A 26,032-nucleotide genomic window follows, 5' to 3' on the forward strand; every position below is an offset into this window, starting at 1 on the left:
GCCATTTTTTGGCACTATCCCCATATCCCTTGCTATCTTTTAATAACAAGAAGTCTACCCATCTCGGTGTTGAACATAATGAGCTTCCACAGCCCTCTGCATTAGAGAATTCCAAAGATTCACCACCCTCTTGAGTTTTGAAATTCTTCCTAATTACTCTAACAATGCCTACACAAAAATCTCAACTCTTAAATACTTCATCCTGAAGAGTGAATAATAGATAAAAATAGGATGTTCATCTGCTAGTTCAGGTCCTTTACTATAATGTACAAGATGGTCACTGATTTTAAATGCTCCTGCCTGATACAGCCATGAAGCAATCCGCAATGTCAGATTTTAAATTTAAACAAGTTTCATTGTCACAACTTAATTACTCTAGAAAATCCAATTTATTTCTAAGATTACAATTTCAGTTAATGGAATCTTATCCTTCACATCTTCACATTAATACTTCAGGTTATTTTGCAGTTCTTCCACCTGATTTGTATATTGATTAAATCAATAAACAGTTTAGCAAAAATTATTTAATGTCTTATATTCAACACATATTTTACAAGTTATCATACAATTTGTTTTACTACACTCCAAAGTCTCAGTAAACCAATTCATTGCATTGTACAGTCCAAATCTTAAAACAGTCACTAGCCACCCTAGAGTGAACTGATTGGCACTGGTGACAGATCCTCAATATAATCAGTGTTGAAGTCATATGCATCCTCCATTGGTTTTTCACAAGATAGATCTACACTGATAGGCTTTTGGTTAGGGTCAGCTATTTTCTCTGAAAAGACAAAATAACAATATTATTAAAATTGAAAAGTTACAACTTTGAGAATAATTGTGTTTTAGACCCCAAGATAAAGTTTCCTTCACCATATGAACAGCTTTAAAGATCCAAGATACATTTTAAAACTGATTTCCATCTTTTAGATCATGAGTTGTATTTGTTAGTTTACATTTTGTCTAACTTGTCTCCCTCAATGTACAATTCGTTAATTAAAATTGCAGGCATAGATGTGGAACAAGAGCTGTGGTATACAATAATCAGCTTAAAATAAGAAAACTAATAACTAACCTGATTCCAGTTGCCTTTTCTTGGAGGATACTTCCATTTGTTTTACTTGCAACATTTTGGCTATTGAACATCCGTCGGCTTTTAAGTTTTCATTTTTATCTATTTCAATATATTCTGCCTAAGAGGAGACGGGTTATTATTTTAAAATGTTTATTTTAAAGTGGAATAGTATACAATCCTATATTCAACAGCCAGCCTTGCATATCATTACATTTAGCGCTGGTGATTATAAGTAGGTTTTATCTTTTCCTTAAAACATATATAAATATATATATATATACACACACACACACACACACACATACATACACACATTTTCCACAAGCAGAAGACCAGGCTTGTTTTTTCCTGTTAACTTTCCTTCTGAATTATACAAGCACTCCCATGAATAAAATCTGTTCTCTTAACACACCCTATCATAGCCATTAATGATCTGGCAAAGGTCTGTGCTTTCTGCACTTATACCTCCCTCCATTTTCCAAATGGAGTCTGCGACCTGTAATAGCTGATGTTGGAATGATGGCATTTCACCAAGTCCCAAATGTTCTTCAAGTTAGTTTAATAATGTCCGTTCCATTAGTATACCAACTCAGATTTATCCAGCTTCTGCATAACATGATTCCAGTCGGGCTAGAATCAATGAATGTGATCGGTGAAATAAGAGTCTGCTTGAAGGTGGCAGATTGGTATTCCTGAATTTTTGCTTAATTGCAGTCAGGAATAAAGGCAGAGTTCTTCAACTCACTCCATTAGTCAGATATAATTAGACTGTGGCTACTTCACCTGAATAAAACAGGCTTCGTAATTGAAAAGCCTGCTCCTTTTTCACATTTGGTCTATGTGTTCAAGTTCAAGATGTCATCCAACTGAACAGCAAGACTTAAAATGATTTAAAAGCCTTTAAAAGTTTCAAGCTTTTGAACTGTATTTTACAACTTTAAATCTACACCTAAACTATCTGAACTTGTGCTATATATAAATACATTTATGCATTATTAGAAATAATTTTAATATTTCTTCATGTAATCAACACTTCAACCGTTGTTCCTTATTAAGAAAAATTGAAACCAATGTCAAGTTTGGGTTTCCAAACTGTGTCATATGCTAATGATGTTCAAGTAGTAGCTTGTTACCAGAATGATTCCATTTCACAACTATTCTTTTATTTCATACAGAAGTCTCCAAGGGCTGAATTATTTAATTCCAAGTTTCCAAAAGAACAAGTAATGGATACATTAGAAATAGGTTACCTCCAAATTTTCTCGGCCCACTGATCTGTCATCGGCATCTTCCTCATTTATTTCCTGATCATGCATTTCCTCTTCCATATTGTCCTCTTTAATTAGTCCATTGGTTGGTCCTGTAGATTGGAATACTATACTACTGGCCAAGTTAGGGCATCTAACAGCTTGCAGGAGGGGGCAAGAGAGAAAAAGGATTATGTATTTGAAGGCTGGAAAGCAGTGAGAGAGAAAAATCATATTACAACACACAAACCATCTATATTGATGTTCACCCCCACACAATTGTTATTATTCTATGTTACCCCACATTCTCATATCCCCTTTACCACCCATCTAACCTATGCTTCATTTATCAGTACTGCATTCCACAGCTCTCGCCCCTCTGTCAATAAATTTTTCCTTTGTCCTAAATCTTAACTTTTAATCTTTTATACATATTCCAATAAACACTGAAAAGCTTTTTTTTGTTCTTTCACAGGACATGGTACTCACTGGCTAGGCCAGCACCTTTTCTTTTTATTGCCCATCCCTAATTGCCCTTGAGAATGTGGTGGTGAGCCGCCTTCTTGAACCACTGCAGTCCATGTGATGTAGGTATACCTAATGCTGTCAGGAAGGGAATTCCAGGATTTTCACCCAACAGTGAACGGCGATATAGTTCCAAGTCAAGATGATGTGTGGCTTGGAGGGGGTCTTGCAGGTGGTTTTGTTCCCATACATCTATTGCACTTGTCCTTCTAGGTGGTAGAGGTCACAGTTGTGGAAGGTGCCACTGAAGGAGTCCTGGTGAGTTGCTGCACTGCATCTTGTATAGATACACATTGCGTCAGTGATGGAGGGAATGGATATTGAAGGTTTTGGTTGGGGCACCAAGCGGGCTTGGATGGTGTTGAGCTTGATTGTTATTGGAGCTGCAATCATCCAGGCAAATGCAGACTATTCCATCACACTCCTGACTTGTGCCTTGTAGATGGTGAACAGGCTTTAGGGAGTGAGGGGGTGAGTTACTCGTCACAGAATTCCCAGTCTCTGACCTGCTCCTGTAGCCACAGTATTTATTTGGCTGGTCCAGATCAGTTTTTGGTCAATGCTAACTCCTAGGATGTTGATAGCGGGGATTCAGTAATGGTAATGCCACAACGTCAAGGGGAGATGGTTGGATTCTCTTGTTGGAGATGGTCATTACCTGGCACCTGTGTGGCACAAGTGTTACTTGCCACTCATCAGCCCATGCCCGAATGTTGTCCAGGTCTTGCTGCATATGAACACGGGCTGCTTCAATATGAGGAGTCATGAATGCTCTTGAATACTGCACAATCATCCGTGAACATCCCCAATAATGTTGCAGGAAAGGTCACCGATGGACCAGCTAAGGATGGTTGGGCCTAGGATCCTACCTTGAGGAACTCCTGCAATTATGTCCTACAAATAAACAAAATAGAAGGCGGCCATTCAGCCCCTCAAGCTTGTTCTGCCATTCAATAAGATCATGGCCGATCTGTTTGTGTTTTGAACTCCACATTCCCATCCACCCTTGATAACCTTTGCTTCCCTTGCCTAGCAAGAATCTACCTTTGCCTTAAAAATATTCAATGACCATGTTTCCATTGCCTTCAGAGGCAGAGAGTTCCAAAGTCGCTCAACACAGAAGAAAAAAATTCTCATCTACACTAAAAGGGCAAGCCCTAATTTTAAAAGTGCCCCCTATTCTGGACTCATCAACCAGAGGAAACATCCTTTCCATGTCCACCTTGTCAATACTGTTCAAGATTTTGTATATTTCAATCAATTCACATCCTTCCTTAAATGAGATCAATATTCAAGATATAGTCTCACCGATGCCCTGTACAACTGAAGCATAAAATTCTTACTTTTACGTTCAATTCCTCTTGCAATAAAGGATAGCATTCCATTAAACTTAATTATTTGCGGTACCTGCATACTAACTTTTTGAGACTCATGCACTAGAACACCTAGATCTCCCTACAACTGAATTCTGCAGCCCGTTCTCCGTTTAAGTAATACTCTGCTTTTTTATTCTTCCTGCCAAAGTGAACAGCTTCACATTTTGCTACATTATACTCCATTCTGCCAGATTTTTGCCCACGCAACCTATCTATATCCATCTGCAACCTCATGTCCTTTTCACAACATACTTTCCTACCTATCTTTGTATCATCTGCAAATTTAGCCCCAATGCCTTCATTTCCCTCATCTAAGTTATTGATATAAATTGTAAAAAGTTGAGGCCCCAGCACACACCCCTGTGGGACTCTGCTCATCGCATCCTGCCAATTAGACAGAGACCCATTTACGCACTGTTTTCTGCCAGCCAATCATCTATCCAATATGTTAATCCCTACACCATGAGCTTTTATTTTCCGCAATAATCTTTGATGTGGCAACTTATCAAAAACCTTCTGAAAATCCAAGTAGACTCCCCTTCATCCACAGCGCATGTCACTCCTTCAAACTCCAATAAATTAAGTTAAACAAATGCACCCTGGAACTGAGATAACAGACTTCCAAAAACCATAACCATCTTCCTTTGAGCTAGGTATGACTCCAACCAGTGGAGAGTTTCCCCCCTTATTCCATTGACTCCTGTTTTGCTAGGGCTTCTTGGATAAGAATATAAGAAATAGAAGAGTCCATTCAGCCCCTCAATAAGATCATGGCTGATCTGCCCCAGGCCTCAACTCCTCTTTCGTGCCAGCTCCTCATAGCCCGCAACTGATGCCACACTCATTCAAATGCTGCCTTGATGTTAAGGGCAGTCACTCTCACCTCTGGAGTTCAGCTGTCTGTTTGGACCAACACTGTAATGATGTGAGGAGCTGAGTGGCCCTGGCAGAACCCAAACTGAGCCTCAGTTAGCAGGTTATCACTGAGTAATTGCTGCTTGATAGCACTGTCAACAACCTCTTCCATCACTTTGCTGATGGGGTGGTAATTGGCCTGTTTGGATTCGTCTGGTAATTGGCATGTTTGGATTTGTCCTGCTTTTTGTGTACAGCTCATAGCTGGGCAATTTTCCACATTGCCAGGTAGATGCCAGTGCTGTAGCAGTATTGGAACAGCTTGGCTAGAATGCTGTCGGGGCTCATAGCCTTTACAGTATACAGTGCCTTCAGCCATTTCTTGATGATATGTGGAATAAATCAAATTGGCTGAAGACTGGCAATTCTGATGCTGGTAACCTCAGGAGGAGGAAGAGATGGATCATCCACTCAACACTTCTGGCTGAAGATGGCTGCAAATGCTTCAGCCTAGTCTTTTGCATTTATGTGCTGGGTTCCCCCATCATTAAGGATAATTGTGGAGCCTCCTCCAGGGAGTTTTTAAACTGTCCACCACCATTCATTTGTGTTTTGAACTCCACATTCCCATCTACCCTTGATAACCTTTGCTTCCCTTGCCTAACAAGAATCTACCTTTGCCTTAAAAATATTCAATGGCCCAGTTTTACATTTTATTTCAATTACACAAATGCATTAATTACCTTTAAGTGTGTTTTCATTGCTTTTGGTTAGTTCTTCAGCATTGAAGCCTCTTCTTGCTTCCTCCACAAGGTTTCCAGTGATGTATATGGGTAGCTTATGTCTCTCTGGTGGATGTGTATGATAACTAACCTTTGCTCTTAATAGGAGGAAGAGAAAGAAAAATATACAAATTTTTTTATTTGTACACCATTTTTGGCAAAAGTTTAAATGAGAAAATTTGCAATTGATTAGAAAACAGTTACAGGTTTGCTTCATATTTGCATTTTAACAATTACATCCAATGGTGCATAATGGTTTAGAATGGCAGCTGAACTTTAATTACCCAGTCCAATCGTAAAGGATCAGCTTGGCTGCTTTCTCAATATCAGGGATCCCCCCTTTCTTCAACATGCTCCTTTTCCGAGCCAGTAACGTTAAAAATTCCAGTGATGTTCGAAAGTCTGGGATATTATACTGCAACATAACCTGTTGTGGCAATAAGGTGTGCATAATTAGCTAACAGTTAATATGCACATTCTGGATATGAGATTAGAATTTTCACAATTGCTGAGGTCTTGAGCTGAAGATTACAGCTTCCTAGCAACGCTCACTGCTGTCAACTTCACAGTAGGTGTGTCAGACAATGTTATTAGCAGGAACCTAAACTGGTCATGCTGTTAGGTGCCTTTACACAACAGGTCGATTACAGTCCTCCTGAGATTAAATAAGTACAGACCAGATATCAACTGTGGGTAGTCATGTGTGTGGCATATTACATGGCATAGAGTAATTTTCACATTGAAAACCTATGAACTTTACACAAAGTTTGTAATTTCTCCTTCAGTACAAGGTGCTGAGGTGGTATGGCAAGTACATAAAATTATTTTTAAAAACCCATAAAAACTCAACTTAGCATTTTATACCAGAAATTGCATCATAAATTAAGTACTTTTAAAAACTGGCTAAAGTCATAGATTACTGAGTGAGATCAGAGTTGGATCTTTAGTAGTCAATCATATATTTTCTGACCATTTAAGTTATCCTCATTTCTCACTCAAAAATATAAATTTGTTTGCATATAAAAAGGACATCGATTTGATTAATCTTGAACTTTTAAAAAAACACCAAAAGCAACAGAGGGATAAAGTGGACTCAGTACCTGCTGTTTATTGCAGTTCTTCAGTATGGGTTCCACTACAGATGAAGGATTTTCTAGTGCTTCAATGTCTACAATGTTCCTCAAGGACAAGGCAACAGCTGAATTTGATGAAGAAGCAATAATACTTGGACTGTCCAATACTTTGATCTGCTTATCAACATGCACCTCCTGCATGGATCTGTGCAAGACAACAAAATTAACACCTTTCTACCAAGATAATCCCCAGTTCGAACAAATTGCATATTTATTCAGAAATAATAAAGCAGGCCTTTGTTGCTGAGTGAAATCAGAGTTGGATCTTTAGCAGTCACAGAACATCAGGCTATAAAAGTTGTCCTCATTTTTCACTCGTTACTTTGATATCAATAAACTTAGTTAAAAGATACAATATTTGAAGTTCAAAAACAATTTAGTAGCTAGTACACAAGTTGGTTAATTTTTGCCACTAAAGTATTAATATAGTTAAATATATTTCTAAGTAAAGTGATTACTGGGTTACATGTTAAAGCAATCAAATTGTTAAAGCAAATGGATAGGTTTGAACACAGGTGCTTTGACTTTAGTCTCACCACTCCATGCTCAGTGATTGGGATTAATTCAAAATCCTAACATGCCTGCAACAAAGTCACTGAAATTAAATGCATCTCTCACTTAAATTATAATGATAAAAAGAATAATTATTAAAGAACTCTCAACCTAAAGCTAATGTTTTCCTTTAAACATAATACAAAGGGATAGTCCAACAAGAGTTTGTGTACAAGGTATTGGCTGGCAATGCATCATGGATCAGCGGTTTTATCTAAACATGTGACTATTCCAACTTTAGCATTCTTACTTTGTAAGACCTCTGATTTGTCCCACGTTGCAAGCTCTCATTTTCTTCAAGCTGTTAATTATACTGCTTTTCCCTACATTTGGAAAGCCTGAAAAAAGGAGAGATTTAATTTATAAAGAACAAAGACAATTTGGTTTTACTGGCATGCTTACCAAGTTAGCTGAATCAATTAGCCTATTTTGAATTTTATTGGCTAGGCAAAGGATGAAAAATATTTTGCAGCACGGGTTACTTATAATTTTGCGAGAGTGAAAGCTTCAAATTCACTATCAGGCTACTTTTTAATTTATAGACAAATATATAGTCAGCACTCACCTACTACGCCAACTTTAATGCTTTTTAAATCTTGTTTTCTGCAGTAGCTGCCAAGCAGTTTTAAAAGACTTTCACCACCAACGCAGGTATTGCTATGTGATATCTCTATACTATTATTCAGTTTAGAGATTTTTTTCTGTTCCTGTTTTTAAAAAATGCTGATTAAAGTTTAAATGAAAAATAGATCTACAATTTGACAAACTAAGTTTCTAATTATGTTGTAATTAATTACTATTAATGTTCACTATTTTCATACATTACTCAGAGGCACAACACATCAGTGTACAACATTTTGCGAGGGAAGTGATAAGGATGTGGGCTATTACTCTATAATTTCCATGTGTTAGCTGCGTAATCTTAGCTGGAATCTCCGAGTGACCCAGAATGCAATTAGGACATTTCTCCGTGATGATGGTGGAAAGTGGAGAAAAAGTTAGCACAACTGTCAGTGCACACACCATTGCAGCTAACTAAAGGGCAGCACTAGCAGTAGGTGTTTTGAATTAGCATACAACATTTTGTACTTTGGCAGGAAAAATAGAAGAGCTGAATATTATTTAAATGGAGAAAGACTGCAGAAAGCTGCAGCATAGAGGGATTTGGGGGTCCTCATGCATGAATCACAAAAAGCTAGCATACAGGTAATACGGAAGGCAGATGGAATGTATGCCTTTATTTCAAAGGAGATGAAGTATAAAAATAGGGAAGTCTTGCTAACACTATACAAGGCACTAGTTAGACCACACCTAGAATACTGTGAACAGTTTTGGTCCCCTTATCTAAGTAAAGATATACTAGCATTGGAGGCAGTCCAGAGAAGATTCACTAGGTTGATCCTGGGTATGGAGGGATTTTCTTATGAGGAGAGGTTGAGAAGGGCCTGTACTCATTGGAGTTTAGAAGAATGAGGTGCAATCTTATTGAAACATAAAAGATTCTTAGGGGACTTCACAGGGTAGATGCTGAGAGATTGTTTCCCCTCGCCAGAGAGTCTAGGACCAAAGGCCATAATCTAAGAGTAAAGTGTGGCCCATTTAAGACAGAGATGAGGAAGAATTTCTTCTTTTGAGGGTAGCAAATCTGAATTCTTTACCGCAGAGTATATTCAAGGCTGAGATAGACATTTTTAATCAGTAAGGGCACAGGGGTTATGGAGAAAAGGCAGGAAAGTGGAGTTGAAGACTATCAGATTAGCCATGATCTCATTGAACGGTGGAGCAGACTCAATGGGCCAGATGACCTTCTTCTGCTCCTATGTCTTATGGTCTTACAACATGAGAAACTACAAATAAATAATAAAACAAAACAAAACGTTCAGAGTTAGAACAACTTTATCGGCTTGAGGTTGTTAGTTAACACAAGACATTAAATTTTATTGGTTTGCATCAGTTTTAGGAAACGTACCATTGTTCTGTCTTGCAACTGTGTAGATGATTTAAAAACTACAACGGGAAATTCATTTTCCAAATATTGAAGCCATTTCCCTGCATTCTCCTTTGGCACCAAATCTAAACAATGAAGAACAGTGATTCCTATTTTGTGAAAGGTGAAATTTTAAATACATGCCCCCACCCGAATTCTATTAAATATTTGACCTAACATTTAGGTCATAAAACTCTAGTAAACTTAAAGCGTCTTCTCACCAATCTTGTTCAATACAAGAACTAGTTGCTTCTTTCCCTCAGATTGCAAGACTGCCTGCTCCACTTGAGGGCATCTATAACCAAGAGGATCTCTGGCATCTACCACTTCTAAAACCACATCCGAGGCATCAAGCACCTAACAAAATAGGAAACAATCCCAATACCAACACTTCCAACAATGAAACTAATATGCATCAGTTCCCTTGTGCTTCAAGAACACTTTTATTAATGTTCTTTGAAAATTCACTTCCCAACAATAATAGGAAGTGATTACAACAGACAATACTAGATGGCAGAGAATTTGAAGGTTAATTACATAGCAATTGGGAAGGTTTTAAAGAATTGCGCTTTTCCTCAACGGACTTAAAGCACCACAAGTCAAACTTTTTTCTGTGTTAACACTTTATCAGTGTTAACAATGCATCTTCTGAGGTTGAACTTTTTAAGCCATCTTCTTTATTACATTTTTAAAAATTTATAAAAAGTCACAAGCAAGTGCTGAATCAGATTATTCTCCCCCCAGACAATCTGGAATCAGTTCATGACTAAGTAAATAAATACAAGTATAAAATCAAAGCAGAGTCTTTATGATAGACATATTCACTCAAAATGCACTCACTAACCTTATTCAGCTCGCTGCATACAGATTTTCTTGGGCTTTTACCTTCCAATTTGTCTACTTTTTTCTGTTGCTTTAAAGCAGTTCTCTGATAAGAGATCAAGTTACAGAAATTTCAAGAGCAGCACATTAAAATTCACAAAGTTTTGTACACACTCACCAATAGAAGAAAAATATTGAGAGAAAACAAATTTATACCTTAAGTTGCTTCTCATTTATTTCTGGATCTTTAGATGCCTCAAGTTTCCTTTTCTTTGCAACTTCTTTCTGTCTGGCAAGCTTCTGTTTCTGCTTCAGTTCTTCAAGCTAAAAGAAATCAAGTGCTATTAAGTGTCCTATGTTGCATTTGTAATTGTATATTGAGCAATACCCATCTAAAGCAGTTCAGTTGTCTTTCTTGCATTTTAGTGCCTTATCCAAATTTGATTTGATTTTATGAATTTCTCTCGCATTTCTAGAATCATCATCAGGAAACAGACTTCAAATCTTCTGTATAAAATGTTTAATCCAAGTTATTTATGAAGCATCATACTATCGTTCATGAACATTAAATCAACATTGGATTCATCTGATTGGCAGTAGTCTGCTTTCTCTTTTACTATGATTCATAAAATTTTCAACTGTTTGTAAATTATAAAAACTCTATTAGTGTTCATGGTCAAATTAAAAGCAAAACACAAAACATAAATATTCTCACTCCCTGTCCTACCCCAGCTATGTCCAGAAGTACTAAACAGCAGCCAGAACATTAGGAGGCTACATACTCAGCCATATTTTGAATATGAAGAATTTTAAAATATATATTTCATGCAGTCAGTTACCTCAAATTATGCCGGGGGAAAAGCAGAAATCGCCAATTTAGGTAATAAAAACACACCAACGCATCACATGAAACTCTGTCAATTGCATACAAAGTACAACAGAGTATCAAATATTGTTACAGCCCCAAAGGCCACCATTTGGCCCATCATGTCTGCAACAGCTCACCTAGTGCCATTCTCCTGCCTTCTCCCCATAAACCTAGAGCTTATTTCTTTTCAAATAATCATCTAATTCCTTCTTGAATGCTTCGATTTAACTTGCCTCCACCACACTCTCAGGCAGTGCATTCTAGACCATAACCACTCCCTGTGTGAAAAAGTTTTTTTTTCATTTTTATTAGTATATAAACAAAGTTCTCTTACATTTTGCTTCCTTTGTTCAGCTTCGCGAAGAATGGCTTCTTTAAATGGAGCACTATTCGGAACACCAGGGTCCTTTCGCGATTTTTTACCTTTATTTCCCTGTTTCTTTGCTTCTTTTCGCACTTTCCGCTTATGTTCACGAACCTATGAATAAATTGAAATATTAGCAATGCTACTCAAACCAGAATCAAATTAGGTGAGGCATTCTATTCACAGACTATATGGTTACTCTTATTGAATTGCCATGACTCACTTGGGGTAACGCACTGCAATATCGAGCCCCACTGCTCCCCAAGACGCAACAAATGTGAAAAGTTTGATCAAACCACCTGTTTAATTTAGGTTAACAGAATATGAGCACCAGGTTTGTAAACCTAATGAGTAAATAACCATTTATTGAACAACCTGTCTTTAAATATGGACTTTAAGGGTGGGATAAAGCTGTTCAACTGCACCAATTCTGGAGTATAGGATTCGATGGGTTGATTTTGATCGATATCTTCCAAATTCCTTTCAGTTCTTTGTTGATCCCAGCACTTTCAATCTTTAGTTCACTGCTTGAGCACTTGCTTTTCATTGTCCCTAACGGTGATTTTCCCTTTTTCCTCTTGACAGGGGTTTTTACAGAGAGAGCAGGTTATACAGATATGAGGGAAAAAAAGCTATCATTGTAGAATTACTGGAATCTTACACACACAGAAGAAAGAGGTTTTAGGTCTTCTCTCTTTTCAGTCTCGCTTTTCTCTGCTGCACTGCTCTCACATAAACCCTGGTCACCTCGGTAGGAGCCAATTGAAATGTTGTTGCCAGGCAGTTCCCCATTAGACCGGACTCCTCCTCGGCACCACCCTGTCTTTCATGGCACACTGTTCCAGTGCAGCAACATTGTATATATATCTCACACTGTTCCAGTAGACATGTCTTTCAAACTGCAGTCATTGTAATTTTAATCCACAGTCCAACAGAAATAAAAAGATATGTTCTTTACAGTATGTTTGTTTATTCAGTGCACACAACCCTAGTTTACATACAATCGCTCCTCATAATCTAAGACTCAGAGCCCTGATAGCATTCTGGTGAATCTGCACTGCACTCCTCCAAGGCGATCAGATCATTTCTGATGTGCAGGTTCTTGGTACTGTACATAATACTCCAGCTGCAGTGTAAGCTGGGCTTAGTACAACTGTTGCAAAACTTCCTCCCTTTTATATAGGGAGCCCTCACTTAAAATTGTGGTTGCGTTCCTGAAAATCACAACTTTGAGTGATTCATGGGTTCCTGTAAGAATCAATGCTAATTGTAACATCAATGCTCTGTTTCTTCAGCCATTTCTCGCCCAGAAAAACCCAATATACAAGTTGAAATACTCAGTGTATTCCTAGATGAAATAACTTGCAAAATAAATCACTAAATATAAAAGGACAATACTTGATATTTTGTTAAAAACCACACTCACCTCAGTACTGTAATTTTAAATTGACCATGCTCCAATTCATGGCAGAAGTTTGTCAGTGCAGTAAGCCACTGGAATTACCCACACCAACTAACTTCTGCCACTCTAATAGAGCCCAGGAGCTACAGTTCAGAACCTGAGTCTGGTAAGAACAAAGGATGGGAGGTGAAGTGGCAGGGGGGCGGAGGTAGGTCAGAGAGCAAGGTCAGTCTGGAGGCAGGCCAAAGACTAATGCCAGGAGACCAAAGTGACAGTGGGGGATGGGGAGAAAAGAGGGACTGGCAGGGAGAAACTGAGGGTAAGTGTAGAAGCACTACAGGAAAGGTTTTGTGCACAGACAGCCTACAGAAGAGGAAGTCTGTGGCAAATGACTTTAAAGTGAAACTGGCAATGTTAAATGGACATACCGACACTACTATATTAACAATGATGTGTGTTACTTTGGTAAGACGCTAGCCCAATAAAATACTCTGATTGCTGTTTGTTGTGCGAAACGGCTGTCATATTTCTGTATATAAATGACTATATTCCAAGAAAAAGTTTTTTGTAGTAGTAACATTGCTGTGGATAAAGGGGAACTGGTGTATGTACTGTAATTAGATTTTTAGAAGGCATTTGATAAGATGCCTCAAAGGTTATTGCAGAAAATAAAAGCTCATGGTGTAGGGGGTAACATATTGGCATGGATAGAAGTTTGGTTAGCTAACAGGAAGCAGAGTTGGCATAAATGAGTCTTTTTCTGGTTGGCAGGATGTAACAAGTGGTGTGCCACAGGGATCAGTACTGAGGCCTCAACTTTTTACAATTTATATAATTTGGATGAAGGGACCGAAGGAATGGTTGCTAAATCTACTGATGACACAAAGATTGTCAAGAGTCTATCTACCTCTGCCTTAAAACTATTCAAAAAGACTGCCTTTTGGGGAAGTGAATTCCACTCAACCCCGAGAATAAAATTAATCTGTCTTAAATGGGGGACCCCTTATTTTTAAACTGTAATCCCTAGTTCAAGATTCTCCCACAAAAGGAAACATCCTTTCCACATCCACCCTGTCAAGTCCCCTCAGGAACTTAAATGTTTCAATCAAATCGCTGTTTACTCTAAACTTCATTGGATACAAACCTAGCCTGTCCAGCTTTTCCTCATAAGACAGCCCGGCCATTCCACATATTGGTAAGAAAGTAAGTTGTGAAGAGGACATGAGGCTATAAAAGGATACAGATAGGTTAGATGAGTGAGGAAAGATCTGGAAAATGGAGTATCATGCAGGAAAATGCGAAATTGTGCATTTTGGCAGGTAGTCAAAATAATTAAAGCATATTATCTAAATGAAGAGATTGCAGAATTCTGAGATGCAGTGTGATTTGGGTGCCCTATTACATGAATCACAAAAGCCTAGTATGCAGGTACAGCAAGTAATTAGGAAAACTAATAGAATGTTATTGTTTATTGCAAGGGAAATTGAATACAAAAGTAAGGAGGTTATGCTTCAGTTATACAGGGCATTGGCGAGACCACATGTGCTGTGTACTGGTCTCCTCATTTAAGGAAGGATGTAAGTGCATTGGAAGCAGTTCAGAGAAGGTTTACTGGACCAATGTGTGGAATGGGCTTATGAGGAAAGGCTGGACAGGCTAGGTTTGTATCCACTCAAGTTTAGAGAGTAAACAGCGACTTAATTGAAACATTTAGGTTCCTGAGGGGACTTGACAGGGTTAGTGTTGTGATAAAGATGTTTCCTCTTGTCGGAGAATCTAGAACTAGAGTCACAGTTTAAAAATAAGGGGTCCCCCAATTAAGACAGATGAATTTTTTTCTCTGAGGATTGAGTGGAATTCTCTTCCTCAAAAGGCAGTCTCTTTGAATATTTTTAAGGCAGAGGTAGATAGATTCTTGACAAGCATGGGGTTGAAAGGTTATCGGGGATTGGCAGGAATGGGGAGTGAAGGTTAAAAATCAGATCAGCCATAATCGCATTGAATGGTGGAGCAGGCTCAAAGGGCTGACTAGCCTACTCCTGCTCCAAATTCGTATATTCGTAAATATAGTACAACAGTGGCTCTGAATCACTTCCTGAAGACAAGGAAGGCATTATATAAATGTAAGGTTTCTTTTACCAATAAAAATGCATTCTACAACAGTAGCACTATTTTTCTTTAAATTGCTGGCACTTAATTGGAAGTTACATAAAATTTCCATTCCCCACATTAAAAAGGCTTGAACATTATTGTTTTAAGTGGTACAAATAATTTACAATGCCATTTTGGTATTATAATACCATAATATTGATTATCATTCAAAATAATGTAAAGTATTGTTGGATATTGGTAAGGCTGTAAAGCCAAATGATTAAAAAGTAATATTTTGTTCACCAATAGTTTGGTAGCTACGTCTAAAATTCCTAGATAAGTGGTCAGATCAAAGCAGCTTGTTCAAAAAATGCCTTTTTGCATACTATAAAGTGCAAATTCCTCAAGATATCAGTAATGAGATATAATTGCCCATAAATTCAAGGACTAAAAACTTTAGCATTTGAATAATTCTTACCAAAGGTACGTGCATCAAATACAGAAATTACAGAAACAGATCAGTCCACGTTGGTGCCATGTGAGCAGTCCTCTTTTAATTCCATACGTCCACTATTCTTATTTTCCTTACTTTCAGCTACTTACCCTATTAAATGGTAACATGATGTCTGCTTAATCACCAATGCTGTTAATACATTTCAAAATGTATGTAAAAAGAGGTTTCTCCAACACTTCATCCTAAATCCTCTATTTATATATCCGCGTTCAAGGCTTGCTCTGCGCACTTACCTCGGGCAACATTCTAGTGAATATCTCTGCACTTCACTGTGGCAACATCCATCTAGTGTGATGTCCAAAACTGCACACTATTCAAATCGCGGTCAACAGTTTATAAAAATTCCTTTTGACTTTATATTACAGTTTGCCATTAAACCTCGAATTCCACGTGTATTTTTTTTTAAAAATCCACAATTTAAAAAGTACTTGGTTGGTTCTGAAGCGCATCGAGACACCCTGGGGGCCGTTATATACATGTAAGTTTTTTTTAACCCACTTTTAATACCGTGTGATCATAAATATATTTCACACACTTTCATAGGGTGAGCTACGCGTGCCACGCTGGGGCCTCCATGACTCGTGGCTTCCACCCTGACTCTCACTCACCTTTCGCTGGATCTTAAACCGCTTGTGGCAGGTGAGGCGCTTGCTGGCCTTTTTCAGCTCTATGAAAAATGCAACAAAGAGGACAATGAATCAAAACAATATTAACTCCCTTGGATGTATAGAGAGGTGTAAATGTAGCAACTCACACGACCATACTCACTTGGCCTCTTCATGCCGTCCGTTTCGGAGAGGGGAAGAGGGAGGGAACCACGTGACACGGCTCCGAACGAGCCAGCGCCTGCCGTAAACTGTGTGAGCACGTCAATGTCGCCAATACACCATCGGATCCACTTCACGGCTGTGTGCTGGAAATAAGGGCAGAAAAGAGGAAGAGTGTGGATTGCTGTCGTTATTATTATTTTATTTTTTGTTCTTTCGGGATCAATCGAGTGGCGGTAAGGATGTCCTTGGTTGTTGAGCTGTACTGAGATGAGTGATGTGTGGAGATTGTATTTTATGTAGGGTTTTTCCGGTTGGTTATTGCGCGGCTGCCAAGGCTCAGGCCCCTGCTTCTTTTGTTGTGTCAGTCAGGTCTCCGGAGCCTTCACCTGCCCGATGGACTGTGTCCTCCAGTCATTTCGTTAAGCATTTAAATAGCTTGTTTTTGTTTATACACATGTGGAAGGGGGCAAGGGTTTTTACTTTTTCTTTTTAGCCTGTTTCCCACCCCCCAAGCTATGAATGAAATGTATCCCACTTCCAACGTCCAGACAACATTGCAGAATATCCAGCGATTGATCAAAGTGTTTATTGTTACAAGGCAGTTAATTTATGAGTTAGTTGGTATCGCTGTCAAAGGATTTTTTTAATTAAAAAAGCTGTGTACAATCAGTAAATAAAATCTGCCGGTAATGCTAGGAATAGAACACTTCCCGATTGCTGTCATATTTAAATGCCTTTACATTACTACTATGTAACTTCACTAAGAAAAAAGCTGCCCAATGAAACCAAACTTAGAAAATTTCATTGGAGATTTTGACGATCTGGAAACTTTTGGAAATGTTATTTAAAATTCACTCAGGTTTAGTAAAGAGTTTTTCTATTTTTAATTTAGTCACAGTTTACTAAGATCCACAGAGCAAGAATGTTGGGTCAGGATTTGCTGAGAAAGTTAATAGTGAGTTTAATGTGCACACGATTATTTGTTTGTAAATAACCCAACGATTTGTGGAGCAAAGAGATACCCTTGTGAGTTGCAAGTTGCCACAAATTACTGGACAATTTGCCTTGCAAAAACAGGAGCTGGCTGGCAACAATTCTATGAATTTTAAGAAATTGCTGCATTTGCTGTGTTGGAATGTATTTGGACTTGTCACAGAAAATTAAGGCCGGTACTGAATGCTGCAAGAATGATGTAATGACAAGATTTATATTCCTGTCATGCCACTCAACCTTTGTGATCCTAAAAAGAAGAAAAATGAAAACAGCTGTGTCTCATTCCTTCAGGTTGTAAATTGTTCTTAGGTTTTTACTTTTGTTCTTACTTTTCTTTTCTGACTCTCCCTCCTAAACCTATATTTCTTTCCTTCTCTTAATTTCTGTTTCTAGTTTTTTCAATTAGTTCTAATTCACCCTATTTCAATGTTGTTTTTCTGTTTCTTTCTCTATCCTAAATCTCATTAATTAAGGGGATGGAATATTAACCCTGTCATTCACCCAGATGTCCTGCTGGCCTCATGGTGCTGTTTTATCAATTGCACTTCCAGTAATTTGTGATGCAATTTTTTTTAGCTGAACAGTGAGGAAAAAAATTCAACTGATGGGACACTTTCACCTTGGGCCAGTAAATTCTAGGCCAAAAATAAATTCAGTTAAAGATGGTATTAAACCTGTTGAAATTTTACAGACAAGAGTGACCATTGAGGAAAAGAAAATTGACAGCTAACACTCATCGCAATGGAATTGTCAGTACAGAAATAATTTCACCAATGATCCTGGATATTTGACATTTATTTACTACTCAGCAATGTACTATTTGCTTAATAGTTATTAACATTTATTTTTGACTTTGAGCTATAAACATAATACTGCTTCCATCTCTGATTTTTAACAAACTTCTTCACAATCTGCAGAAACTGTTACATACTGAAGCAGTCTGCATTTAATCACCATGAAACATTTGGCTCTTTCCTTAAATTGAATTCAGAGATGTTTTTCTCCATAGTGTAATTGTCTAAGTTTTGAGCTGATTACTTTCTGTAAATTCTGACAAAGTCCAGTTAATGAAGCCCTGACAATTTTTTTCTATTTCTGCTTTGTTTTTAATATTTGTTGGTTTTTTCTGTTTGAATTTTGTGGGCCTGGTAATTTGCAAAGTGCTATTAACCCAGTTGCCTCACTAATGGACCAATTCCAAATCAGCACACAGGATTCCGATGTATCCATAAAGCATTTGTTACCTTTAAATATGAAGCTGCTTGATACAAATCAAAAGGCTTGGTCACTCCTGCCAAAAATCAGCCAGTACTGGAAAGCACCTGCATGAAAGGTTTTTTGCTTACTCGGTTAAGTCAGCAGGCATGGAACTTGACTATTGCAAACAATATACACAAATGGAAAGGACTGTGCCGCCAGTCTGTTTTTTTCACTTTAGTTTAAGCATCGAGGTTGCAGGCGGATTGGGGAAGTGGTAACGGGGGCGAATAGATATTCTCTGCTTACCACTGCAAAACTCTGATTTTTACACTTGGACTTAGAAAGACAAGTGAAAGAAATTGTTGGGTGAGGCTAGGAAATTCAGCAGATAAAACCTTTGAAAAATAGCATGAAAGCTTTCTTCGTGTGTGGTCAACCATCATTATGTTTGATGGTAGGATATTACCATCCTTCCTGAAAAAAATGTCCCATGGTTAAGGAGAGTATTCTTTTACCCAATTTCCTACTTACAGACATCAGTATTCACTTATTAATTTGATGGTAAAAGGAATAATTTCATGAATAAGCAAATGAGGGATAAATACCCTATTATAGCTGTATTGCTTTCCCACATATTGTTTCTCTTCCCCACCCCACTACACTATTTGTTGTATAAGTACTAAGTAAAGAAAATCAAAAGAAAAGCAAAGATGGGGAAATTGTGAATGTGCAACTTTTAGAAAAAATGCTTGGAAATTGTAGGAATGAGTTTTGTTTTTAAGTGCACAAGATTTGGGTATCATTTTTGTGTGTCCATTTTCCCCACATGCTTTCAACTTGGTCCAGGCCTCAGAGGTTGGAAGTTTGATCTGTTACTTTACAAAACTGAAGTTGGACTAGACGGACTTTGCATATGAATCGGATGACCTTTTGTCCTAATGTGGTGTTTCCAAGTGAGCACTTTCCATTCTGTTAGATTTTATTTTTACAAGTACCCTATTATATGTCTGTCTATGACATAATCTTAAATTGCTTAATACTGCTATTTGGTATTGTTAACTTGAACTTGGTTGCTGTTTGTGTATTGAGAAAATCTAATGAACAGTTTCAGGGTTCTCCTCAGTTAAAAATTAGCAAAATCTTAAAAAAAAGCAAAACACTGCAGTTGCTGGAAATCTAAGATAGAAACAGAAAATCCTGGAAATACACAGCAGTTCTGGCAGCATCTGTGGAGAGAGAAACAGTTAATATTTTCAGATTGGTGACCTTTCCTCGGAACGAAAGTTCATTGACCTGAAACATTGACCCTGTTTCTCTCTCTCCACAGATGCTGCCTGACCAACTGAGTACTTTCAACATTTTCTGTTTTTTCACTTTAGGAAAGAAGTAAATTCTGTTTGCTGTGAGTGACTGGCCAAAGATTTATGAAATGGTTGGTCCCCTTCATAAATAACTGACAAAAATTACAACTATACTCAGTTGCTTGGAACCTATTATTGTAATTGCCAAATCTTCTCACTATAAATCTAATGCTCTAAAATTCTTCCTTTTCCTACCCAAGAAGTTTAGTCTAAAGTAAAAAAAGACGCTAGTTTGCTTTGCCTGTCCCATTGCTGATGGGAACCTGTTGTTCCTGAAGACAAGACTTTCACTCCAAATTTACCTGAGCTATATTTTACAGCTTGTTCCTTAATGTTTATGTGTGTCTTTTATATTTATGTAAAATTATTCACCTCAAAGCTAAACTTGATGTTCATTATCATGTAATACGTAATTCTAACAATGCTACATTATGTATTGCATAAATGAAACTTTTTCATTACTTCTTCTCAGGATATTAGCAATATTAGTATGGCTTCGTATTTACAAGATGCTACTTGAACTTCTGATGATGGCATTTCCACAATGTTATAATTAAATCGGATAAAAGAAAGAAATAATGGAATTACTCAATGAAAACCTGTGTGTGTTTATGTTTGATTCCAGTATACTGTTTGAGGAATACAAACAAACACTTTATTTATACACAGCCTTACTTTAGTGACAAGAAAGGCATCCGATGACATACCACTTTGACATGAACACCTGCATAATTTCATTGTTCCTGGTTGTTGCATTCCATGATGCATTATAGTAGAAATGAAGCCATATTTGCTAGGTGCTTTGACGCTTCTAGCCACAATAAAATTTTCATCTCCCCGAGTTCAGCTCCAGTCCAATGACTGTACTCCGTCAGAAGAATTAAATCCTAACAGTACCCAGCAAGTGGCAGTTTTTTTCACAGACAGACTTGAATTTGTCTGCTCCAAAATAGAGTAGAGTGGTTTAGTGAAACATTTTGCTTTTATAAACAGGATGTTTGCATTATTTGTGCATAAAAGTTCATAACTGGGTGTAGCATCAGCTCGACATCAATAATATAAACAAATCCAGAGAGTCAGCAATGACTCTGAGCATAAAAACTTTGTAAGAGAAAGGTATAACTAGTCTACCTGTTGCGTACTGGTATAAATTAGCTAAAATAAATCTGATGTTTTTCCCTCTATTACCTTGTTTGGCAGATTATTCTAAACATTTAGCACTCTGAGCAAAGAGACTTCTTAATACCTCTTCTAAATTCACTCTTCATTCATTTCCACTTGATTCCACTTTCTTGGTAGTAATAACGTGAGTTTACCTTAAATAGACTGTTTAATATTTGATATACTTCAGTGCGTATGTTCCTAGAATTGTTTTATGATTCATCAGGAAACTTACAAATTGTTAATGAGTGCCAAGCTACAGTCTCAATTTCTGGTACAAGATATATGATTCTGATACAGCCCTGAGCTCCATGTTCATAATAACATGTCAAAGCAGGTTCTTTTCAATCTTTCTGAAGTAAATAAAAATGCAGAAAGGACACATGAACTGCAAAATGACCTAAAACACTTTGCTACTTTGTAGACATTTGTGCTGTTTCTATTATAAGTGAAATCAGAAGGGGAGGGTAAGAGGATATCAGGGTGGAAAATCTGTATTGTTTGATGGGCCAAGAGTCCCTGTTATTTGTTGCAGCTCAAGGTTTGTTTAGAAACGTTCTGGCTTTAGCTTTAGTAGTTTGAGTTGGATCCATAAACTGAATTTGATGCACAATGTAAACTTCTAAATAAAGTTTACCGTTAAATCCATGACCAATATTGAGAAGAAGTAGATATTCAAAAACTAATAAAACAGTTTAAATTATGTCTTCTGGTAGCGATGTGAAGACTATGAATAAACACATTTGTTTTTGTTTGAGTGAGCTCACCATTGAACATCTTATTTTTAAAGATATTACCAAAGTTCCTATGGGTTCAAAAAGAAAAAGGGCCACTTCTCCTTCAAGCAGTATTAGTGGTGGAGACTGTGATGATGGACACCCTGTTTCAGGAAGCAATGCAGGATCAAGCAGAAAAAGAAGAAAACTTTCCAATGTTCCAACTGTAGATCCTGTAAGTATGACTGTAAGACTATACTGTGGTTTCTTTCTATATTCCTATTTGTTTCTATAAGTAAATATCCAGACTGGTTTAGTTCACTGGAAATTTATATCCTTTAGTCACAGAAGACTGTTGGCATCATTTCAATGATTAAAGAAATGCTACAGTTTATTTCCGGTCCTTACTTCATTCACTAGTCAATTTTTTAAAAAAAAGACTAGTTGAATGGCTGTAACTTCCGAACTCCTTAGCATTGGATTGAGGGAGTACCCCAAAGATGTGTTGGGGAACCCCTCCCGGAACTTCACAGGTAGGGGTTTGCACAGCAATTCCTCAGAAGCGCAAACTTCCTCTGGGCGATTGCCCTGCGCTAGGAACCATCCCAAAATGTGACTTAAATCGCAAACTCCAGATGGTTCCAACAGTGTAACACCAATAGTTACTCAGAAAAGGTTAGAGGAATTAAAATCTCTTCTAACTTCTGGGTAACTATCGTAAAGACCCAGACTGACCACCCCACCCCACCCCCGGCCCCCACTATCCGGGACCCTCCCGCCACAAGAGATTCTCCAACCCACATGGGTTCCTCCGCCCGCTCCTGACTCTCAACCCCTGACTCTCACCCCCACACCCACCCGAGGCCCGATCCCCATCTAACCCCCATGACTAGACTTGGAACCCCCGCCACCCAATATGACCCAACTGGAATCCTTAAAACCCCATGACACCCCCTCCCCCCGCCTTGCAGACCCAACCTGACCCCTACCTTTCCCTGAGGCCCAACCTGCAGACACCCACTGAAGTCCAATTTCGCCCCCTCCTCCGCCAACCCCCCCCACCCCCCCAATCACCACCACCACCACCACCTCCCTTGTAATACAAGGTGTATTACAAGTTGTTGCGATGTCTTTGTTGAGAACCTTTTACTTCTCTCAACTTGCAATTGATTGTAGGGCTCTTTAATAGGGATTCTCAGCGCCGAGCTGCACTGATGTCATCAAACTGTCGAAGCATTTAGTACATTAAAGAATTTTCACAGGCAGCAAACCAGGAAATGTAAAACACTTTTATAATTAATCACTTTAAAAAATTTTTACAGGGGGCAAAATAAAGATTGACACACATACACTGGGTTAATGTAGAACTTAACATTTCAGGAACAAACTTTTATAAAATATTAAATCTAGTAATTAATCGTAATGGTGACATTTAAGAACATTCCATGAATATAGAACTATTTTTTCATGTTCAGGCCAGTTGTACAGCAGTAGTTACTATTCATCACCTAGTTATACCTCATTGAATGAGACTTAACTTTTCAAGGGATTTCTGTAGTGATATTAGTGTGAAAAGGGGGAAGTTATCATCAGACCAATTGACTTCAGTGATTGTGGGTTCCGGGTGTGGGCATGGGAGGGGTATTGAAAATAGGAGTCCACAGTGCAGTTTGTGGCAGAGAAATGAATGACCAACCCCAACTTCAGAATTCCCATAGATAAAAGCAAAATACTGTGGATGCTGGAAACCTGAAACAAAAACAAAAATTGCTGGGAAAACTCAGCAGGTCTGACAGCATCTGTGGAGAGAAAGACAGAGTTAATGTTTCGAGTCCAGATGACTCTTCTTCAGAACTATCTAATAATTATTTCAGAATTTCCATGTTAATCTATGTATGTGCTAAATCCTGAAGTTGCGGTCAACTTCAGAGGGATATTAACAATGAAAACTGACATTTCATTGTCAAAACCCAGCAAGTTCTGGGTCATTAAGTACTACAAGTGGCTGTAATATGTATTTTGTTATTAAAGATGATGCACTTCCCCATTGCAGCTTGTGTCACACACAGCATCTTTAATATTTTACTGAGTGTGTCACTTCACTATGCTCCAACATGCTCCCACAAATTGCCCAAAATGCTTTCTGGATTTTTTTTACATCTGTCTATTTTTCAGTATCTGAAATGTCTAATGAACAAAGTAAGGATTTAAATAAAATAAAAATTACTTATTTCACTAAACTATCTTTTCTGTTTTTGATGTCCGTTAAGGTTTATAGTTGATGATCTCAATTTTTCCCAAAAGCCTGGGCTTTGGCTTGATATCTTAGCTCAATGCTTTGAGCTGAACTTAGAATCCTCACTGTAATTACCATATATGCTCAAGCAAATGTCAAATTTTTGAGACTAGTCTTTTAAGCCAAAAGTCATGAAGTCAACTTTTACACAGGTGATGTTTTCAAGGGGTTGACATGCATGCTTGATTTGAACCCCAAGTGAAATCCAAAAAAGAATGTCGCAACAGAATCAAGTAAAAACCAACAACACTAAAGAATTCATGTTAATTTATTTTAGAACATTACAAACTATATACATTTCACCCTTATTAATTATCTGGCATTTATTCATTTTATAATATTATGAACTATATACATCTCATCCACTGCAATATAAATATATAATGAATAAACTACAACACTTCATGTTGAAATCCTGCAAAATATTTTGGCTTTGATCCCTAAAAAACTAGGGCTGGCTTTTACATAATATATATAAAAATGATGGCTTATTAGGCCAAAAATCTTGGAATCCACCTTTACCTGAGATCAGCTTTTACACAGGTATGTGCAGTAAGTTCATTTTTCAAAAGAGATTATTTGAACTTTGAGGCAAACTACCTTACCAACTATGTTTGACAGTTAGAAAATATAAATATTTTAGAATACTAACAGATTGTGTCATTTCTCATTTAACCTTAAATTTATCTTTTAGAGTGTAAACTTTGGTTACTTCTAGTTAACTTTGTTATGGCACAGCTGATGGTAAATGCCGAGCTGCCCAATTCTCAGAGGGAAACCTGAAACAGCTCCAAAAATGGTTTATGCAATTTGTATAGTATGAGGAGAGGATCTGAAATCAGGAAATGATGTCCCAGACGACTTCTGATGGTTTATAGTAAAGTAAACATTTATTAAAAGAATAAAGGAAAACAAATAAAACACAATTACATTTAAACACAAGAATGGCTTTACATAGTAAATAGTACTTTAAAACAGTTCCACAAGGTCTTAATTTAACCACTCTCAGAGCTAACCTTCCCCTTTTCTCTTCAGTAACTATCCTTATAGATTCTAAAATCTGTAGAATTCCAGTAATTTTTACCATACAGTGCCTTTTTCCCTTGGGGTGACCTCTGAGGCTGTTAGCTACTGGGTCTTCAAGCCTGACCTTGTTCACACTTTCTTCTTGGAATTCTGCCCTGCTATCCTGCTGTCTTCTGGGAGATCTGACCAGCTACCCCCATCTAGGCATCAGTATTTCCTTAAATGCATTCCTTCCCTTTGATCTCTCTATTGTCTCAACCAGTCTCTTCAGAAATGCTCTCTTCCCAGAATTGATTAAACTTGTTTCGTTACCCTAGCTCTTAGACTTGTAAAAACAAACTTACCTTATCTTCAAAAACAGAATTACCTGGAAAAACTCAGCCGGTCTGGCAGCATCGGTGGAGAAAAAAAGAGTTGACGTTTCGAGTCCTCATGACCCTTCAACAGAAGGGTCATAAGGACTTGAAACATCAACTCTTTTCTTCTCCGCCGATGCTGCCAGACCGGCTGAGTTTTTCCAGGTAATTCTGTTTTTGTTTTTGTTTTGGATTTCCAGCATCCGCAGTTTTTTTGTTTTTACCTTATCTTCACCTTACTTACACCTTTTACAACCTGCATCTGTCCCCCTTTGAACTAAAATAACTCAATTCAAAGACACTCCTGTTATTGCTTTATTTAAAACTCTGACTGAAGTTCCTCTTGGTTCATTAACATATCAAAACCACTTCTTACTGTTGGTTTTAGAATCATGCAGTCACTCTGGCTCTTACTCCAATTACTCCAACTGCCTATCTTCCAGTACATAAGAAAAATAACAGTGGTATTAGCAGGTAAAAAATATTATAATTCCTTGTTTTCTTGACAACATGTATATATAATATAGAAAAAGACATAAAAACAGGAGTAGGCCATTCAG

General features: G+C 37.7%; 2 protein-coding genes and 2 non-coding genes across 9 annotated transcripts in view; 1 reads left to right on the plus strand and 3 right to left on the minus strand.

Annotated features, from left to right (window-relative positions):
* Positions 1-509: 509 nt before the first annotated feature.
* gnl3 (guanine nucleotide binding protein-like 3 (nucleolar)) lies at positions 510-16,451 on the minus strand. Of its 2 annotated transcripts, none has more exons than XM_041191200.1 (15): positions 16,362-16,451; positions 16,202-16,260; positions 11,557-11,700; positions 10,571-10,678; positions 10,377-10,460; positions 9,754-9,889; positions 9,515-9,618; positions 8,111-8,252; positions 7,796-7,883; positions 6,961-7,138; positions 6,145-6,287; positions 5,822-5,958; positions 2,326-2,483; positions 1,076-1,193; positions 510-781 (listed from the first exon to the last, which is right to left on the minus strand). In XM_041191200.1, exons 1-15 carry the CDS (start codon positions 16,372-16,374, stop codon positions 651-653), a joined length of 1,743 nt encoding a protein of 580 aa, XP_041047134.1. In that variant the 5' UTR covers positions 16,375-16,451; the 3' UTR covers positions 510-650. The 2 variants fall into 2 exon arrangements, with proteins under 2 accessions (XP_041047134.1, XP_041047135.1); XM_041191201.1 differs by lacking the exon at positions 16,362-16,451 and adding an exon at positions 15,558-15,683 and having other exon boundaries at positions 16,202-16,236.
* Positions 6,777-6,853, minus strand: LOC121280617. Its single transcript, XR_005943662.1, has one exon. It is a non-coding gene; the product is annotated as a small nucleolar RNA SNORD19 (small nucleolar RNA).
* LOC121280616 lies at positions 7,234-7,306 on the minus strand. Its single transcript, XR_005943661.1, has one exon. It is a non-coding gene; the product is annotated as a small nucleolar RNA SNORD19 (small nucleolar RNA).
* Positions 16,452-16,457: 6 nt separating the features above from the next.
* Positions 16,458-26,032, plus strand: part of pbrm1 (polybromo 1) — a 97,802-nt gene continuing 88,227 nt past the window's right edge. For 3 of the 5 annotated variants that reach the window (XM_041191198.1, XM_041191196.1, XM_041191199.1), the window contains exons 1-3: positions 16,468-16,596; positions 19,403-19,509; positions 21,869-22,029. In XM_041191198.1, coding sequence (XP_041047132.1) covers positions 19,470-19,509; positions 21,869-22,029 — 201 coding nt within the window. In that variant the 5' untranslated portion in view covers positions 16,468-16,596; positions 19,403-19,469. Of the gene's footprint in view, positions 16,597-19,402; positions 19,510-21,868; positions 22,030-26,032 lie in introns of all 5 variants that reach the window. The other 2 variants (XM_041191195.1, XM_041191197.1) reach the window with 2 other exon arrangements.

The sequence above is a fragment of the Carcharodon carcharias genome, chromosome 7 (assembly GCF_017639515.1).
Source record: "Carcharodon carcharias isolate sCarCar2 chromosome 7, sCarCar2.pri, whole genome shotgun sequence".
Taxonomy (NCBI): domain Eukaryota; kingdom Metazoa; phylum Chordata; class Chondrichthyes; order Lamniformes; family Lamnidae; genus Carcharodon; species Carcharodon carcharias.

Excerpts from the sequence above, each read along its gene's own strand:
- gnl3 (XM_041191200.1), bottom strand. Across the intron at positions 10,679-11,556 it reads CTGAACAAAGGAAGCAAAAT|CTTGAAGAACTGAAGCAGAA; the intron begins GTAAGAGAACTT and ends GATTTCTTTTAG. Across the intron at positions 8,253-9,514 it reads AGTTGCAAGACAGAACAATG|GAACAGAAAAAAATCTCTAA; the intron begins GTACGTTTCCTA and ends TTTTAAAAACAG.